At 51.1% G+C, this 20,025-nt stretch overlaps 1 protein-coding gene across 1 annotated transcript in view; it reads left to right on the top strand.

Moving 5' to 3' along the window:
- The first annotated feature begins 2,511 nt into the window (after nt 1-2,511).
- Nucleotides 2,512-20,025, top strand: part of LOC144611066 (uncharacterized) — a 39,405-nt gene continuing 21,891 nt past the window's right edge. Inside the window, exons 1-7 of the mRNA XM_078430150.1 lie at nt 2,512-2,611; nt 4,084-4,982; nt 6,497-6,666; nt 7,915-7,982; nt 9,709-9,777; nt 10,432-10,941; nt 12,598-12,715. Of these exons, the coding sequence (XP_078286276.1) occupies nt 2,512-2,611; nt 4,084-4,982; nt 6,497-6,666; nt 7,915-7,982; nt 9,709-9,777; nt 10,432-10,941; nt 12,598-12,715 (1,934 nt within the window). The remainder of the gene's footprint in view (nt 2,612-4,083; nt 4,983-6,496; nt 6,667-7,914; nt 7,983-9,708; nt 9,778-10,431; nt 10,942-12,597; nt 12,716-20,025) is intronic.

The raw sequence follows: 20,025 nt of genomic DNA, 5'->3' as shown, positions 1-20,025 counted from the left end.
GGCTATCGGAAGGGCGCACGATGCCCATTGACTCCATCTGACGAAACTCCTCTCGAGCTAGACGGAGCTTGTCTGGAGCGAGACGCCGCGCTCGGGCGTGCACGGGTGGCCCGGTGGTGGGGATGTGATGTTGCACCCCGTGCTTGAGAGCGGAGGAGGAGAAGTGGGTTTCCACAATGTCCGGGAAGTCCGCCAGGATGCGCGCGTACGTCGCATCCACGGACGACAGGTGTTCGACGTTGGGGGAGACCGGCCTCAGCGTGCTGGAGTGCACCAGGCGCTGCCGCCTGACATCCACGAGCATGGAATGCGCCCGCAGGAAGTCGGCGCCCAGCAGCGGCTGGGAAACATCGGCAATGATGAACCGCCACGTGAACCAGCTGTCGCCGAAGTTAAGGGCGAGCTGGCAGACCCCGTAAGTGTTAATGGGGCTACCGTTCGCCGCAGTGAGGAGGGGGCCGCGTTTGCTCGTATGGATATCGGCGGTGGAAGGAGGTAGGACGCTCACCTCTGCTCCAGTGTCGACGAGGAACCGACCCCCGGTGCGGCGATCCCGGGCGAACACACGATGGATCTGGCCGGCCGCCGAAGGGATCACTGACGGCCGGCCCTTGCGTTTCCCGGAAAGGCACAGGGTAGGCGACATTGCTTGGCGTTCGGTCCCCAACGACGGTGATAATAGCACCAGCCTTTGCTGGTGTCCGGTGGTGGTGCAGACTGGGATGCCCACCAGCGACCTCCGGTGGTCTCCAGCGGTATTGGAGGTGGTGCTGCTTGGGCCGACCACCAGCGACCTCTGGTGGCGTCTGGCTGAATTGTCGGCGGGCCGTGCGAGAAGGGCGTGCCGGCACCGGGGTGCCCGATGGCGGCCGGATTTCGCCGCGGGGGTCGCCCTGAAACGGGGTCGACGGCGGTCCCAGCTTGCTGTTGGCCTTCCGACGCCGCGGAAAAGACGGCTAGGGCTGCCAGGTCCTCCCGACGGGACATCCAGATTTGATCAGCGCGCTCGCCCAGCCGCTGCGTGTCGGTGAAGGGATCCTCAGCGAGCTGAGAACGGAGGTCGACCGGGAGCTGCCGCAGGTAGGCCTGCTTGAATAAGAAACAGGGCGGGTGGTCGCCCATAAGGGCGAGCATGTCCTCCAGAAGGGCCGATGGCCGTCGGTCCCCGAGCCCCCCCTGGCTCATAACGCGAGTTGCCCTCTCGGCGTCGCTGAGGCCGAACCTCCTGATAAGGAGTTCTTTAAGGCCCTTATAATTGTCAGCCGCGGGGGGGTCATTAAGGTAAGGCTTTACTCGCCTTGCTGTCGCCTGGTCCAGGGCGCCGACGACATAAAAGTACTTCGTCAAGTCGACGGTTACCCCTCGCACAGCAAACTGTGCCTCTACCTGCTGGAACCAGACCTCAGGCTCTTCGGTCCACAGGGTCGGGAGTTTGAGGGAGACGGCCTCGAGGTCGGCAGGACCGAGGGCGGCAGGACCGGGTTGCACGAGGGCTGCAGGACCGGGTTGCACATTATCGTTTGACATCACTACGTGTGATGTCCGTCGAGGTCACCAATATAGTGGCCTGGCGGAGGCCAGAGAAAAGGCAAGACGCCAGGCAGTGTTTAGTTAGATTCTTTTATTAGGCTGTGAGCTCCTGCCCACAGCGTAGTTCTCCTAGGGATAAGATACGCCTTCCCTTGGCCTGGCTTTTAACCCCTTTCGCCTGTCCGTCACGTAACGAGGGGGCTGACCCAAGGAGTGGCCTGATCCGCCACACCAGCGTCTTTATCCGCACCGGGTGATTCATGACACTCGCAGAGTCCCATCAACTATAGGAGTCGCATGTCTTTGCAAAATACATGCAAAAGACGTACGTAAGACATGTTGGTAGGTGTGGACAAGTTGGACGAAGGCCCTGCTTTCACAATGTATGAATCTATGATTCTATGACTCTATGACAACATTTGCTGCCATCCTCTCCCAATATTCTAATTTACTGAACTCGCAATACTGTCCCGGCTTTACATGTATCATTATTGTACCAATCACCTCTTGCAAGTAAAAACTCCAATTGAGTCGAATCCAGTTATATCACGGCGTGCTTTACGAAACTGCGAAAGTTTGTTACAGCTAGTTGAATTCAGTTTGAGTTTCAGCAAAAAAGAACCGTTTCACAGAATAAGAGAAGCGAGGCCGCACATGTTTAACGTGTTACAGTATAGCATTCAAATTGTGAAATTTTAATCGGCATTGGAGGGATATTACGTCAATATATCAGCTCAAGTTTAGGTGCTTCCACTTAAATTAAAACTCGCCATTGGTTGATATATATCGAGTGGTGAAATCATAACTGTGAGTACTGTTGTTCCGATATTCAGATACCATGAAGTAATGTTAATGTTCTTGTTTTCGTCTTCCTGATCCCAGGGGAAGCTATCTCTAACAGATATGAAGCCTTTCTCTGTAACGCGCTGTCAGATGCATTCCAGCATCGAACATTGAGCTTCTCTCTCACTTCCTTCCAGGATGAAAATTGTATTCACCGATTATGCGTTTTTTCTGCTGCCTTCTATAATCCAGGCAGAAATGATTTACTACCCGATTATAGCAGTGTTTGGAATTCTGGGTAAGTAATTCAATCTATGATACGAATCGTCGATTAAACCTTTTTCTTTTCTACTCCATTCTTCGCAGATTTGGGATGTTTAGATTTCCCTGCCCTCAAATCCAGGGAATGAAGACTGTAGCCGTGTTTCTGAAGGGCTGAACTCAATAATACTTCGTTTCGGTCACCTGAAATATACATTTTCAACTGCAAATGCTGCAGTTTGTTCAAAAAAGATCCAGTGTATTTCATTAGTGTTCTGTTTGACTGAAATATTTTGTGTTTACTTTATTGTTTCCATTCATCAGACAAACCCCCGTCCTATCCGGTGACACCCGGTAACGTCTCGTCATTTATAGGTGTAATAATCCCCGCCTCTGTGTACACATATATCGTGAGCCGTTCGGTAACAATAGATACACTCTGGTTTCTCAGCAGCCATGACCCCGGCTGCGGTGCCGTTGGCCAGAATGTCTCCACTGCTTCACACCGAGGTGATGGATATTATTCATCAACATTGCAATGCCTGTGGTGGGTGGATATCTACCCTTAGGTGGGTGGATATCTACTCTTAGCAGGAAGAAACCTCGTCCCGGGGACGCGCAATATTTCATTCTCCACGCATTGGTCTGTCCTTGAGCATGGGAAGCAGTTGCCTTATGTAGCATCTGTTACAGGAGCGACATCGCTGCCGCAGGGATTCCGTTGCACCGAGGAAACGGCTGAAGGAATCCCTGCGGCAACGCTGACCCTGCGTGACACTGGTCAGAATCTCAGGTGGGTGTATAGCGGTTCCGATATTCTGATAATATGCCTGTAAACATCAATAGGGAAAATGAGAGATTGAAACAATTTATAACTGGCGAGATGTTACCGAGAGTCATAGGACAAGATGAATTGAAAAGATAAAGTGATAATAATCGATTTTATTGATATACTGCGGGAAGTATCAGTCAAACAGAAAATGATGAAAATACGTGAAATTAATCTAATGCGTCGTTCACGGTTAGAAATGCACATTTCGTATTAATGAAACGAAGTGTAGCTGAGTTAAAGACGTACAAAATCAAGGCTAAATTTTCAGACACCCAATCCGTCTTATCAGATGGCATTTGGTTACAAGTAAATGCCGTGGCGTCTCGCTTTATTTTCAAATCACAGATTTGTAGTCTGATACTGCACCTGCCGCGTACACCATGTTTATCCGAACTGATTTTTAAAAAGTTCCGTGTAAATTTACTGTAAGTTTATCATTATTTTCCTGCACGCATCTGTTGCGATTACATTCGTCCGTTAACACTGGCGACAGTCCTAACAGTGGAAATGCGTTTATTTCTCGTCGCTCAACATTTTCAATATTTTGGGTCGCTCGCCCTGTCATGAATGTCTATGCTCAACTCTAATCTTTATGTGAAATCGCGTGTTGCGTGGGTCAACCTGTAACCTACACTGTGATTGTACATTGTCGATTTCTGATTATTCCCGTAACATAGCTAATGTGATATCGATTGTGATCCTGTCCCGGGGAAAGTGCGGTCTCTCCAAATGTGTATCACGCTATCTTGTGGCCATGGCTTCCGGGGATCTGTTGGTTGCTGTATTTGACGTTTTACTTTATCGTGTCAATCATCTATATTTCCCCACAACTTTTCTCTTCATTACTCAAGTGTGCTCCTTCCACCGGGCCCTTAACCACGCAGTCACAGATATTTCCGTGTGGTTAACACTTTCGTTCACATTTGATCGATATTTAATGATTTGTTGCCACAAGCTGAGATCCAGATTTTGCACCGAGAAAACTGCAGCTAGGGTGATAGCAACTGTGTGTACGCTGTTCTGCTTCAAAAACATCCCCTGGTACTTTGCATTTGAACCTGGTGTGACTCTGCATAATGTAGCATGGGGCTGCCGTGTAAAACAAGAATGCTTCATTGAACCCACGTGGATATCATTCACCAGGATTCACCGATGTTTCAGCCCTCTGCTCCCAATGTTCCTGATAACACTGCTCAATACTCTGACAGTCGGGCACATTTTAATGGCCAGTCGAGTCCGCAAGAATCTGAGAGGCAGCAAGAATGGTGCGAATCAGAATGATGCCGAGATGGAAAGCAGATGGAAGTCAATCATCTTGCTATTTGCAATTTCGGGCAACTTCATTGTGCTTTGGATGACATATTTTATATTGTTCCTCTGCTCACAGATAACAAAGCGGTTTTATATTACCGGTTACAGTGACCCGTTCTTCATCGCGGACGAAACCAGCTACATGTTACTGCTTTTGAGTTGCTGCACAAACACGTGTATTTACGCCGTAACTCAGTCTAAATTCAGAAAGGAACTGAAGAGCGGGTTGAAATATCTGCCGATAATAATGTTTAAACGTGTCAAGGTAGGAAGCCAATGTAGAAACTCTAAGCAATAAATCACAGCAGCAATGTATCTCCCGCTTCATCTATGCCAGCATTATTTCCATGTATATCTGACCTATCTCAGTGCAAAATCTAAAATATCCTGAAGATTTCTACAGTTTGTTTTAGTGAACAAGTCGGCAGATTAAGGCTAGGTTAGATACTGTGCGAGCTGATGGTCACGGGCTAAATCGTAATCATGCATGCACACAACTCAATTAAAAACCTTGTTTGACGGGAGATCTGCGTGGTCCTGGGAAATAGATGTTAAGCCATTTGTTTTCGCAAGCATAAATTCTTTCCTCTCAAACTGAACGGGATATGGTGTGTTCTGTCAGCAGTTCTCCAATAAAAAAAAACAAAGAAAAACGGGTGATTAACAAGCTTCATTGGACGTGCATTGAACAATCTGGGTGCAGTGAGCTTTACCTCGTAGGCTGTGAACTAATTCCCAATAATACAGGTCACAATGTCACATTGGCAATTTGATACTGTTGACCAGCGCTTAGGGTTGAAAGTGCAAGTGATATGACGCTGCTGTTCTTGGCATTGATAGACGAGGTGGCTGGTGGATATGTCGAGGGTTTTATTAGATCGTGAGGGGTGCACGGAAAGGCTTCATGTCAAATGTTTGAACCTAAATCCGCATTGAACGTGGTTTCGTGGCAGGCGCGGACACGGTGGGTACAATGTACTTCAGTATTATCCGACTCTGTGGAGCAGAAACTGTAAACTCAAATCCAGAATTTCAGCCAGATTACTGCTTCTATATCGTCCCATCATTCACCACCAAGGTCTGGGCAGCACCGGTGTAAAATAGTGCACCTTTCAGGGGACTGTCTCAACACGCACGTTTAATACAGAAGCAACGCGGTCCATCGACCTGTTGTTGTCTGTGGAACCTCCTGACTCTGCGGTCTACATCAAGGGAACACATCCCGGAAATCAGGGTTCAGATGGCCAGGAGAATTCCCTCAGTTGCAGGGACACAGTGGTAGATATTCGTCGACAAAGCTGCTGAGACTCAGACGTTGGGTATAATCTGTCCTTGAGAGTCAGGGAATCAGGTGGCTTAGTGCAGGACAGTGATACTGAAGTAATGAATTCGATTGATTCATCTGTCCTGGTACTTATTATGTTGTTACTTAACACAGAGAATGAAGCTCATGCAACAAGCTTCTCTTCGTATCTTGGTGAATATTCGCCCACCTCTGTAGCTGTAGTAAAATAGTTCAATAGTTTAATAGTGTTTTATTGTCACGTGTACCATGAGGTGCAGCGAAATTTGATCTTACCGTACAGCCATACCAAATAAAGCAATAAGATACAAAATTACAAAGAATAAAGATAAACAGCCGCCACAGCTGTTTAGAGAATCCCCAGGGCACACAGCGTAAGCGGAGACCCACAGTCATCAGTCCAATGTCCGTGCCACAAACACGTTCCAGCGTGGTGTGGCCAGAGTTGCACCGGTCGCTTGTCGGTCTCTCTGCAGTCCCTGTCCGCCGAGTCAGAAAGCCGTCCGCACTCGCACCAGACTTCAGGACGCTCCCGTGGCACAACATCCCCGCAACACCGGGACTACCACAAACACGGCAATCCCTCCGAAACCCCACCAGCGCAGGCTGCATCCATCTTGATTTCGGTGACCTCGCACTCCTCACTGTGATGGAAAACGAATAAATTCTACCCCTTTCCTCCTTAAATGCGGTTGATAAAGAATATATTTCCCCACATATTGCTGCAGCAAATATTCCCAGCACAACTCAGCTGCAAAATTACGTCAGAACCTCCATGAATGATAGTTGCATGGAAGGGACTTTTAGATTAGTATATGGATATGTAAAGAATACAGGATTAAGAATCACGTGCAGTCAGAGATGAGTATGGCGACACAGTGCCGCAGCCGGAGGAACTGCTGCCTCTCCGAGCCGGAAACATGCATTCCATCCCGGTCCCGGATGATTCTGTGTATAGCATTTGCACGTTCTCATATTGGCTGTGCTCGTTTCGTACGAATGCTCCGGTTTCCCCAACATTCCGTAGACATTCGGATTTATTGGTCAATTAAACTCTGTAAATTGCCCCTAGCGTACCGGGTGTAGATGGGAAAGTAGGATAACACAAAACTCTTACGACTGGGTGACCGATGGCCGGCGTGGAGCCGGTCGACCAAAGGACACGTATCATGGAGTCATAGATTCATCGAGGAGTAGAGCACGGAAACAGGGCGTTCGACCCAACCTTCCCCCAACGACCAACATGTTACGGCTACACTAGTCCCATCCGCACGCGATTGGCCAATATCCCATTAAACCTAAACTCCATGTACCTGTCCAACTGTTTATGAAATGTTGGGATAGTCCATGCCTCAACAACTTCCTCTGGAAGCTTGTACCATACACCCACCACACTTTGTGTGAAAAGGTTACCCCTCAGATTCATATGAAATCGTTTCCCCTTCTCCTTAAAACTATGTCCCATGGACATCGAGTCACCTACTCTGGTCCTACCCAAATTGTTCCACTCATGATTTTATACACCTCTATGTGATCACCCCTCTTCCTCCTGCACTCCAAGGAATAGAGTCCTAGCCTGCTCAACCTCTCTCTATACCTCACACCCTCTAGTCCTGGAAACATCTTCGTGAAACTTTTCCGTAAACCAAACCCGTTCCCGGTTGACAACATATTTCATATAACATGGTGCCCATCATGATATCGGTGATGTATATTTCACTCGCATCAAATGAAAATGTATGGTTTGCTTCTGCACAAATTCCCAGCATAGTCTAGCCCGAGTCTTTTCTCAGCAACGCTCCAATCGGGGCATTCAGCAAAGATAGAGATCACTATCCTTAACTTCCCCGTCCATCTCATCTGCTGCAGCGTTTTGCACTCGCATTCCTCGTAGGAGCGAGTGCAAGAAACGAGACATGAATGTGAAGCTGGAAGCAATTACTTCAATTTTGAATGCCGCACGTGAGTAAGGCAGCAGGAGTGGAGTTCAGGGTTTTAGGTCAGGAATAATGTCTCAGCCTGGATTCCCTCCGACTGTCAAACGCCATATCCACACATCCGACATCAACTTGTTGTTATTCTCCCCACTTTCATATAAACCTTCCCAGATTCTACCGCTTAATTAAACAGTGGGAGAAAAGGCAATGGACAATTCACCAATCGGCAGGTTCAAATGAATCCTGGTCACCCGCGGAACCTCACGTCGTCACGGAATCGGAACGGAACTCTCAGTTTAGGTCGCGTTTCAGAAGCTCACCAACTTTTCGACCGCTCACTGCATTCAAACAATCAAACTCGCATGCGTCCGATGCTTAGCTGAATATGAAGGCGCAGAAAAGCAAATTATTCTCAGCGTATACTGACCACAGATTCAGACAAACAGCGCAGTGTAAATATATAACACTTAGTGCAATCATGTCATGTTCAGACACATTAAGGCTCCTTCACACTCAGATAGAATACTCTGACGCATGCACGTATCCGTAGACAGGCGGAGAAACACAAGCACAGACACACCAACAGACACACACACGCACACATAAACACACTTTAGCGCATACACTTGCACACATCTACGCGTACACGCTGGCAAACGCACGCTCACACGCGCCCGCACACACACACAAACACACTCGGACATAAACTCACACAGACAGAGACAGATACACACGATCACATATGCACGCGAGTGCACGCACACATACAGACATACACACACACGCGCACGCACACGTACACACACACAAACACACACGCACACGTACACACACACGCACACACACACACGCACGCACACGTACACACACACGCACACACACACACATACACACGCACACGTACACACACAAACAGACACACACACACGCACAAAAACACACACACACACACACACACACACACACACACACACACACACACACACACACACACACACACACACACACACACACACACACACACACACACACACACACACACACACACACACACACACACACACACACACACACACACACACACACACACACACACACACACACACACACACACACACACACACACACACACACACACACACACACACACACACACACACACACACACTTTCGCTTGCTATTTCTAATCCTTCGTTTTGAAGACAGACTGGCCAGCCCCGTCCCCGCAGAAAGCTGAGTTGTGTGGGGTGGTGTAGGGGACCCGGAGCCATTGCGGCAACCCTGGATCCAGTATGTGGTGGCATTTCAGAAACTAAGCGATATTATGGACAATTATTTTACGTTCATTGATACCCATGGATGGTTACAAACAGCTGGAGTACCTCAGCGAGCCGGGCAGCATCTCTGGAGAGAAGGAATGGGTGATGTTTCGGGTCGATACCCTTCTTCAGACTGAATACAGATAAGGGAAACGGGAGATATAGACGGTGATGTGGAGAGAGAAAGAACAATGAATGAAAGATATACACAAAAGTCACGATGATAAAGGAAACAGGGCATTGTAAGCTGAGGAAAGTGTTCCGCGAATCGATCGCCCAGTGTGCATTATGGGCACCCACATGGGCACCCACATGGGCCTCACATCTGCCTACCTCTTTGTGACGTATTTAAACAATCTCTGTTCCCGACGTACAATGGCCCCAAACCCGAATCTCCGGTACATTGATGACTGCATCGGTGAACCCTTGCAGAACTCATAGACTTCATCAACTTCATCACTAATTCCTACACAGACATTTCTGTCCTCGGTCTTCTTCATCGTCAGAGTGGGGTTAAATTGTAGGAACAGCATATTGTGGCGGTGCCCGGGGGCTACGCCATTCCCTTGGTCATTCCCCTCGGCACTGAGTGGACAAGGGGGATTAGGCCACTCCCTGGGTCATTCCCCTGGGGACAGACTGGTCTGGGGCTACGGGGTTTGCTGGAAGGGGTTATTGTTTGACTCGTGCGGGTGACTGAGTGAGTGAATGTTCAGATACTGTATTAAAGTTATTGTTACTTCTTACCTGGCGTCTGGCCTTATTCCTGCTGCGTCCAGACCCACTACACTGGTGACCCTCGACATTTCCTCGCAAGTCGCGATGGACCCGAACGCTCCTCAACCCGCACTACCCGGCCCTGCCGGTCAGCCGCCTCTGGACCCTGCCGGACCCCACCCCGTGGAACCTGCCGACCGCACCGCTCTCCGCGCCGTGGCCTTGAAGCTGCCTCCCCTGGGGAACTACGGCCCTGACTTCTGGTTTGACCAGGCCGAGGCGCAGTTTGCCCTGCGGGGCGTAACTGCCGACGCCACAAAGTACTTTTATGTTATCGGCGCCCTCGACCAGGCCACCTCGCGACGGGTCCGACCTTTCCCCCCCCCCCCCCCGGCTTATGATAAGTAGGAGGCCCTCAACGCCTTTCTTCTGCGGCAGTTCAGCCTCAGCGAGGCCGAGCGGGCGACCCAGATCCTCCGGATGCCGTGCCTGGGAGACGGCCGCCCGTCGGTACTACTGGGCGACATGTTAGCGCTGCTGGGCGACCACGAGCCCTGCTTTTTATTTCAACAATCTTACCTGCTGCAGCTGCCGTCCGATCTTCGCCAACAGTTCATCCACACCCGTTCACCGACATGCAAGCGGTGGGCGAGCGCGCCAACGATCTTTGGATGGCCTGTCAGCTGGCCCTCGACGCGCTGGAAGTCCCTCCGACGGCCGACGACGATCCGCAGGTAGGGGCCTCGATCGCCCGCATCTCCACCGCTCCTCGACGTCCTTCGCGACGGGACCCGGCTGCAGCAGGACACCCGGCCGGCAGCACGTCTTTCCCGCGCAGCCTGTCGGCAGTTCCTCCGCACGCCACCGGAGGTCGCTGGTGGTCGTATCGGCCCGCACAGCCGCCAGTTTTCACAGACGCCAGCAGAGGGGACTGGTGCTACTTTCACCGTCGGTGGGGCCCTTCTGCCTGTCAATGCCGGCAGCCCTGTTCGTTCCCGGGAAACGCCGTCAGTGATTGCTTCGGCGGCCGGCCAGATTCATATTTTTTATTTTTTAATATTTTTTTATATTTCATCGCGTGTTTTGCGTGGAATCGCCGCACTGGGGCTCGTTTCCTTGTGGACACAGGGGCTGAGGTGAGCGTCCTTCCCCCTTCCAATGCTGACCTCCGCAGTGGTAAAGTGGGCCCCTCCTCGCTGCAGCAAACGGGACTACAATCCGCTCGTATGGGGTGCGCACGATCTCCCTTAACTTCGGAGAGGGCCGCTTCTCGTGGCTATTCGTCATTGCGGATGTGCCTTTGCTGGCTGCGGACTTCCTACGGGCACATTCCCTGCTCGTGGACGTTAAGCGGCAGCGTTTGGTGCACTCCGTCACATTGTAGCCTGTTTTCCTCCGCTTGGGCGACCCGGTCGTGCTGTCAGATGGGCCCCTGTCGTCCGTGGACGCTACGTTCTCGCGAGTTCTGGCTGAGTTCCCCGATATCCTGGCCCCCCCAATTCCACTCCGCCGCCCGGAAGCATGGGGTGGTGCACCAAATTACCACTACTGGCCCGCCCTTGTACGCCCGGGCGCGGCGTCTTCAACCGGACAAGCTCCGTCTCGCTCGGGAGGAGTTCCGCCTTATGGAGTCGCTGGGTATTGTGCGCCGCTCAGACAGCCCGTGGGCGTCCCCGCTCCATATGGTCCACAAGACAGACGGTGGTTGGCGTCCTTGCGGGGACTACCGTCGGCCTAACGATGCTACCATCGCTGACAGGTAACCGGTCCCCCACATTCAGGACTTTAATGCTCACCTGGCTGGGGCCACGGTGTTTTCCAAGGTCGATCTGGTGCGTGGCTATAATCAGATTCCCGGCCACACCGACGACGTCCCCAAGACGGCCATCGTGACGCCATTTGGCCTTTTCGAATTCCTCCGTATGCCGTTTGGACTCAAGAACGCTGCGCAAGCTTTTCAGCGGCTTATGGACTGTATGTGCCGTGGCCTGGACTTTGTGTTCGTGGACCTCGATGACAGTTTGGTGGCGAGCCGCTCGAGACAGGAACATGCTGCCCATCTCCGCCAGCTATGCCAGCGTCTTAGCGATCATGGGCTGGCCATCAACATCGCCAAATGCCGTTTCGGGGTGTCGTCCATTGATTTCCTGGGCCACCACGTGACCCCGCACGGGGCGCTGCCGCTCTCGGACAAGGTGGACACGGTGCACCAGTTTCCACACCGGACCACCGTGAGGGGCCTCCAGGAGTTCGTTGGGATGGTGGCCGTTTACCACCGATTTGTGCCGTCTGCGGCCCGGATCATGCGCTCGCTGTTCCACTTCATGGCGGGCAAGCGCAAGGAGGTCGAATGGACTGACGATGCGGTGGCGGCATTCCAACACGCCAAGGAAGCCCTGGCTGCGGCCACGATGCTCGTGCACCCACGGGCGGATGCACCAACCAGCCTGACGATCGACGCTTCGGATGTGGCGGTTGGGGCGGTGCTCGAACAGCGGATTGATGGGTGTTGGAAGCCTCTCGCCTTCTTCAGCCGGCACCTCAGCGGCGCACATCGGAACTACAGTGCCTTTGACCGCAAGCTCCTTGCCCTTTACCTTGCAGTCTGCCACTTCCGCTATTTCCTCGAGGGGCGTACCTTCACCACGTACACTGACCACAAGCCCCTCACCTTTTCGTTCGCCAAGATGTCCGACCCGTGGTCGCCTCGCCAGCAGCGGCAGTTGGCTTTCGTCTCGGAGTACACTACCTCCATCCGTTTCATCGGGGGCAAAGACAACAGAGTGGCCAACGCCTTGTCTCGACCTGCGGTCCAAGCCGTCCTGCAAGTGGCCGATGGCATCGATTACTCAGCCCTGGCGGCCGCCAGACGAAGGGATGTCCGCCTATCGTACCGCTACCATTCGTGCTACCATTCATTTGATCACTTCATCAAGACTACTCCACATCGTGAAACTGCATGAGTACCACCCCACAATGTGTCACTCCATCAGTACTACCCCACCCCATGTGTCAGTCCAAAAGTACGACCGTAGTGTTTCACTCCATCAGCGCTGCCCCACTGTTTGTCACCCCATCAGTACAACCCCACAGTGTGTCTCTCCATCAGGACTACGTCACCGGTTATCACACCATCAGTACTACACCACATTGGGTTTCTCCTTCAGTACCACGCCGAGGTCAGTCACTCCATTATGGCTACCCTACAGAGTGTGCAGGAAAGTACTGCAGACGCTGGTTGAAATCGAAGATAGACAAAAGGCTGGAGTAATTCAGCGGTACAGGCAGCATCTCTGGAGAAATGGGATAGGTGACGTTTCGAGTCAAGATCCTTCTTTAGAATGATGTCAGGGGAGTGGGCGGTACAGAGATAAAGTGTAGTCGGAGACAGTAAGGCAGATAGTAGAACTGGGAAGGAGAATGACATGGGGGTGGGGAGGGAGGGTTAAAGTGTTGTGCAACAGTTAGCCATCGCATACAGCACATAATCCCCCAACAGTTTTCCGCAGAGACGGTTCCCTCCGCAAGTCCCTGATCAACTCCTCTCATCCATCCCAAGCCATCCCCTCCAGCAACCACAGGAGATACAACACCTGTCCCTTTGCCTCTCGCATTGACTCCATCCAAGGACCCAAACAGTCTTTCCAGGTGAGGCAGAGGTTCACCTGCACCTCCTCCAACTTCATCTTGTAATGACCCGTCATATCTGTTAGTGTTGTGTCATGTTCTTTGTTTAAATTCCCATGTCACGTCATCATCATATCATATCATATCTATACAGCCGGAAACAGGCCTTTTCGGCCCTCCAAGTCCGTGCCGCCCAGCGATCCCCGTACATTAACACTATCCTACACCCACTAGGGACAATTTTTACATTTACCCAGCCAATTAACCTACATACCTGTACGTCTTTGGAGTGTGGGAGGAAACCGAAGATCTCGGAGAAAACCCACGCAGGTCACGGGGAGAACGTACAAACTCCTTACAGTGCAGCACCCGTAGTCAGGATCGAACCTGAGTCTCCGGCGCTGCATTCGCTGTAAAGCAGCAACTCTACCGCTGCGCTACCGTACCGTGCCGTCATGTCCACGTCTTGTCCTTAGTGCGGTTCGTCAAGTTAAAATCACGAATGTCAAGTCTCGTGCTCACTTCCTGTTTTAAGGTGAAACTTACCTCTTATCTCATTTTAGGTCCCTTGACTTCCTGCCATTGTAATTGTCAGCCCCGCCTTGATTGTTTCCACCTGTGTGCCCTTACCTCATGTATATATAGTCCACGGCTCCCTTTGTCCTGTGCCAGTTCGTCTTGTGATTCATGTGCTCTCGGTCATTGATTCTCGACTTACCCGCATTGTTTCCAAGTTCTTGTCAAGCGTAGTATAGTTAGTGAGTATCCTAGTAAGTATTTTTGTAACTAATGTTTTTGTAGCTAAGTAAGTTTAGGGTTTTGGTTTGTATCGCAGTGTTCTTTAATTTGGAAATTAAAGAACGCCTTTTTTTTCTCCAAATTGACTCTTGTGTGTGAGTCGTGCGTTTGAGTCCAGTTCCTGTGTGCCTCAGAACCTAACAGAACGAACTGGCCATAATATTGACTCAGCCGATTCTAAGATTTGGAAATCAGCCGTTGCCATCCAGGGCACTAAGATCCAGCACCAGGAGGAGCAGCTGCACTCAGTCAGTCACGGGGTGCGCGAGCTGAACGATCGACAAGGCGAGTTTCAGTCATCAGTGACGACCCAGATTAACCACCTCGCTGGACAACTCCATCGGGTTCTGGCCCGTCTCGACCCAACCTCGGCAGCTTCTCCACTGGCTCACGTTGAACCTCCAGCCGGCCATTCGCTTGCTGTTCCGGCCACGCCTGCGAACCCCACGCTGATTCTACGCCTGGCTTCACCAGATAAGTTCTCTGGAGACTGAGAATTGTCGATCATTCCTTGTACAATGTGATCTCCACTTCAAGCATAACCCTGCACACTTCCCCTCAGACCAGGCCAGGGTAACATTTATTGTGTCCCATTTGACGGGACGAGCCGCAGCATGGGCCACTGCGGAGTGGTCTCGGGGCTCCACAGTCTGCTAGGATCTAGACCTGTTCCAAAGAACATTTAGCAGTATTTTTGATCACACTTCCTCTGCTAGGGAAGCTTCCCGAGTCTTACTGCACATAAACCAGAACACTCGCCCAGTGATAGACTATGCCATTGACTTCCGAACCCTTGCAGCAGACAGTGGGTGGAATATGCCTGCACAAGCGGATGCATTCATGAATGGGTTGTCGGAGGCTATAAAGGACAGACTTTCACCTTTTGAGTTACCCAGTGATCTAGAGACATTAATTACCAGGGCTACTCGTGTCGATAACAGGATAAAGGAAAAGGAAAGACACCAGGCTGCTGATCGTCCTCCCAATCACCAGGGGCGCTCCTCCGGGTCCTTCACACCGAAGAAGTCATCGTTCCTTGTCCATCGCCTGCCGGAGAAAACAGCGCCCTCTCAGCCGTCGGAGGAACCCATGCAGCTAGGACGAACCAGGCTGACTCCGGAGCCGCGACAGCACCGCCTGAAGGACGGAGCCTGCTTTTACTGCGGTCAACAAGGACACCGTCTGGCCGACTGCTCGGTAAAAGGGGTGGCTCAACAGTGAAAAGGAGGACACTGGTGAGTCATTTCCCCGTTTCGGACTTACCTCCTCGACCTCTGACACAGGTAACCCTCACTCTGAATCAGCAAATTGTGACTCGGGGGGTTTTGATCGACTCCGGAGCCGACGAGAGTCTCATGGACTGGACTCTAGCTCGATCGTGTAAGGTTAAATCTGTGCCCTTGTTGCAACCTATTGTGGCGAGCGCTTTAGATGGACGTCAGTTGTTTGAGATAACTCATCGTACAGAACCTGTCAAAGTCATGTTCAATGCTAACCATGTGGAGATAATGTCTTTTCACTTGTTTGACTCAGCTCAACATCCCTTGGTCTTTGGTTTCCCCTGGCTGCAGAAACACAATCCTCAGATTGATTGGCGATCTGGTAAGATCAGACGATGGGGGGTTGAGTGCACACAATCATGTCTTGTTGAACCAGTGAACAAAGGGGTGAGTTACGGGAAGATCGGGCGGTTTTGGGAATAAATGTTCTTAAATCTGAAGAAATAAAGATTTCTAATGATGATGATGACTATCCCGATCTGTCGAAGGTTCCACCCTGTTACCATGAACTGAAGGAGGTGTTCAACAAGTCCAGGGCCACCACCCTACCTCCTCATCGACCTTTCGACTGTGCTATCAACCTTCTGCCGGGGGCCCCTATTCCCAAGGGGCGACTGTACTCCATATCCGGCCCCGAGAGTAAGGCGATGGATGAGTACATTGAGTCGTCCCTGAGGACGGGCATTATTCGCCCGTCCTCCTCGGCAGCAGACGCGGGGTTTTTCTTTGTGGGCAAGAAAGATGGGTCACTTCGTCCCTGCATAGTTTACAGCCCCCTAAGAATCGTTACCCACTTCCTTTGATGTCTTCTGCTTTTCAACTGTTGCACAAAGCCAAAGTATTCACTAAACTAGACTTAAGGAATGCATACCACCTAGTGAGAATCAGAGAGGGGGATGAGTGGAAAACTGGGTTTAACACCCCTAACGGGCACTACGAGTATTTGGTGATGCCGTTCGGGTTAACCAATGCCCCCGCAGTCTTCCAAGCTTTTATGAACAAGGTCCTCAGGGAATTTCTCAATGAGTGTGTTTTTGTCTACCTTGATGACATTCTTATCTTCTCTCCAGACATACAGTCTCATGAGCGTCATGTCAAGTGTGTTTTGCAGAAACTCCTAGCTAACCGTCTGTATGTGAAGGCCGAGAAGTGCGACTTCCACGCAGACACAATGTCCTTTCTGGGCTACATGAGATCGGCCGACCACATCCAGATGGACCCTGATAAGGTCAGTGCGGTGGCCAATTGGCCCACCCCCACTAACAGAAAGAAGGTGCAACAGTTTCTCGGATTTGCAAACTTTTACAGACGTTTTATTAGAGACTTCAGTGCTGTTGCTGCTCCTCTGCACTCTCTCACGTCTTCCAAGACCCAGTTCCAGTGGAATCCTCAGGCCGAAGCCGCCTTCCAGCGCCTCAAAACATTGTTCACCAACGTTCCTGTTCTGACCATCCCAGATCCCCAGAGACAGTTCATTGTGGAGGTGGATGCCTCCAACGAGGGGATTGGGGCGGTACTTTCCCAGAGAGCGGAGAATGACAACCGGATTCATCCCTGCGCCTACCTGTCACGTAAGTTGACCCCAGCAGAAAAGAATTACGATGTCGGAAACAAAGAACTGCTGGCGGTCAGAGCCGCATTGGGGGAGTGGAGGCACTGGCTGGAGGGGGCCGAGCAGCCTTTTCTGGTATGGACAGATCACAAGAAGCTGGAATACATCCGTAAAGCCCTCCAGACAAGCCCAAGCGGGCCTGCTGCACCCACATTCAGTCCCTCAGAGGCTCTGGTCCCACATCTCTTTTGACTTTGTTACTGGGTTGCCGGCCCCCAAAGGTAACACAACTGTCCTGACGGTGGTAGACCGATTTTCAAAGATGGCACTTTTTATCGCTGTGGCCAAGCTCCCGTCTGCCAAAGAGACGGCAGAGGTAATGATGTCTCACGTTTTCCGTATCCATGGTTTCCCTACAGACATTGTCTCGGACCGAGGCCCTCAGTTTGTGTCCAAGCTTTGGAGTGAGTTTTGCCACCGTCAGCCTGTCTTCTGGTTACCATCCGCAATCCAATGGCCAGACTGAGCGGATGAACCAGGAGCTCGAGACCTGCTTGCGATGTCTGGTCGCGCAGAACCAGACCACCTGGAGCGACCATCTCATCTGGGTCGAGTACGCACGCAACACGCTTCCTACGGCTGCCACGGGACTCACACCCTTCCAGTGTGCCTACGGCTATCAGCCCCCCTTGTTCTCGGCTTATGTGGATGAGGTGACGGTGCCTTCTGCCCACGCCATGATCCGACGCTGTTGCCGAATCTGGGACGGAGCTCGGAGGGTTCTACTCCGGGGTCAGTCCCGGATGAAAGCGGCAGCCGCCCGCCACCGCAGATCCGCTCCGCATTATCGCCCAGGCCAGAAGGTATGGCTGTCTACAAAGGACTTGCCACTTCACGTCCACGCCAGAAAGCTGGCTCTAAGGTTCGTGGGTTCATTTCCCATTTCGAAAGTCATTATCCCTGTTTCGGTCCGTCTCCAACTCCGCAGGTCATTAGGGTTTACCCTACATTCCACGTCAGCAAAATAAAACCGGTCAAGGAAAGTGCACTTGTGCCGCCTCCAAGCCCCCTCCACCCCCCCCGGCTCGTCGACGGTGGTCCGGTCTACACAGTTAAGGCACTTCTTGCAGTCCGCAAGGGAGGTCGCGGTCGCCAGTTTCTGATCGACTGGGAAGGCTACGGTCCTGAGGAGAGGTGCTGGATTCCTGCCAGCTTCATTTTGGGCAAGACTTTGATCAAGGACTTTGACAAGACTCATCCTGACCAGCCTGGACCGTCAGGAGTCGGTCCTAAAGGGGGGGGGGTACTGTAATGTCCCGTCATATCTGTTAGTCTTGTGTCATGTTCTGTGTTTAGATTCCCATGTCACGTCATGTCCACGTCTTGTCCTTAGTGCGGTTCGTCAAGTTAAAATCACTCATGTCAAGTCTCGTGCTCACTTCCTGTTTTAAGGTGAAACTTACCTCTTATCTCATTTCAGGTCCCTTGACTTCCTGCCATTGTAATTGTCAGCCCCGCCTTGATTGTTTCCACCTGTGTGCCCTTACCTCATGTATATATAGTCCACGGCTCCCTTTGTCCTGTGCCAGTTCGTCTTGTGATTCATGTGCTCTCGGTCATTGATTCTCGACTTACCCGCATTGTTTCCAAGTTCTTGTCAAGCGTAGTATAGTTAGTGAGTATCCTAGTAAGTATTTTTGTAACTAATGTTTTTGTAGCTAAGTTAGTTTAGGGTTTTGGTTTGTATCGCAGTGTTCTTTAATTTGGAAATTAAAGAAGGCCTTTTTTTCTCCAAATTGACCCTTGTGTGTGAGTCGTGCGTTTGAGTCCAGTTCCTGTGTGACTCAGAACCTAACACATCTATTGTATCCACTGTTGCAGATGTTGACTCTGGTATATCGGCGAGACCAAACTCAGGCTCGGCGATCGTTTCGCAGAACACCTCCGCTCAGTTTGCCAAAGCAGTCCTGTTCTCCCGGTATCTCAGCAATTTAACTCCCTCTCCCATTCCCAAACTGACCTTTCTTTCCTGGGCTTCCTACATTGTCAGAGTGAGGCCCAGCACAAATTGGAGGAACAGCACCTTTCGCTTGGATAGCTTACACCACAGTGGTATTAACATTGACTTCTCTAACTTCAAGAAGGCATTGCTTTCCCTCTTTCTCCATCCCCTCCCCTTCCCAGTTTTCCCACCAGTCTTACTGTCCCAGGCTACATTCCCTCGCTGTCCCGCGCCCTCCCCTCCCATCAATCTGAAGAAGTGGGTAAATGAAAGGAAGCATGCAGGTACAGCAGGCAGTGAAGAAAGCCAATGGAATGTTGGCCTTCGTAACAAGTGGAGTTGAGTATAGGAGCAAAGAGGTCCTTCTACAGTTGTACCGGGCCCTGGTGAGACCGCTCCTGGAGTACTCTGTGCAGTTTTGGTCTCCAAATTTGAGGAAGGATATTCTTGCTATGGAGGGCGTGCAGCGTAGGTTCACTAGGTTAATTCCCGGAATGGCGGGACTGTCGTATGTTGAAAGGCTGGAGCGATTGGGCTTGTATACACTGGAATTTAGAAGGATGAGGGGGGATATTATTGAAACATATAAGATAATTAGGGGATTGGACACATTAGAGGCAGGAAACATGTTCCCAATGTTGGGGGAGTCCAGAACAAGGGGCCACAGTTTAAGAATAAGGGGTAGGCCATTTTGAACGGAGATGAGGAAGAACTTTTTCAGTCAGAGAGTGGTGAAGGTGTGGAATTCTCTGCCTCAGAAGGCAGTGGAGGCC

This window comes from Rhinoraja longicauda, chromosome 39 (genome assembly GCF_053455715.1).
Source record: "Rhinoraja longicauda isolate Sanriku21f chromosome 39, sRhiLon1.1, whole genome shotgun sequence".
Lineage (NCBI taxonomy): Eukaryota > Metazoa > Chordata > Chondrichthyes > Rajiformes > Arhynchobatidae > Rhinoraja > Rhinoraja longicauda.
This window is presented reverse-complemented; position numbering and strand designations above follow the sequence as displayed.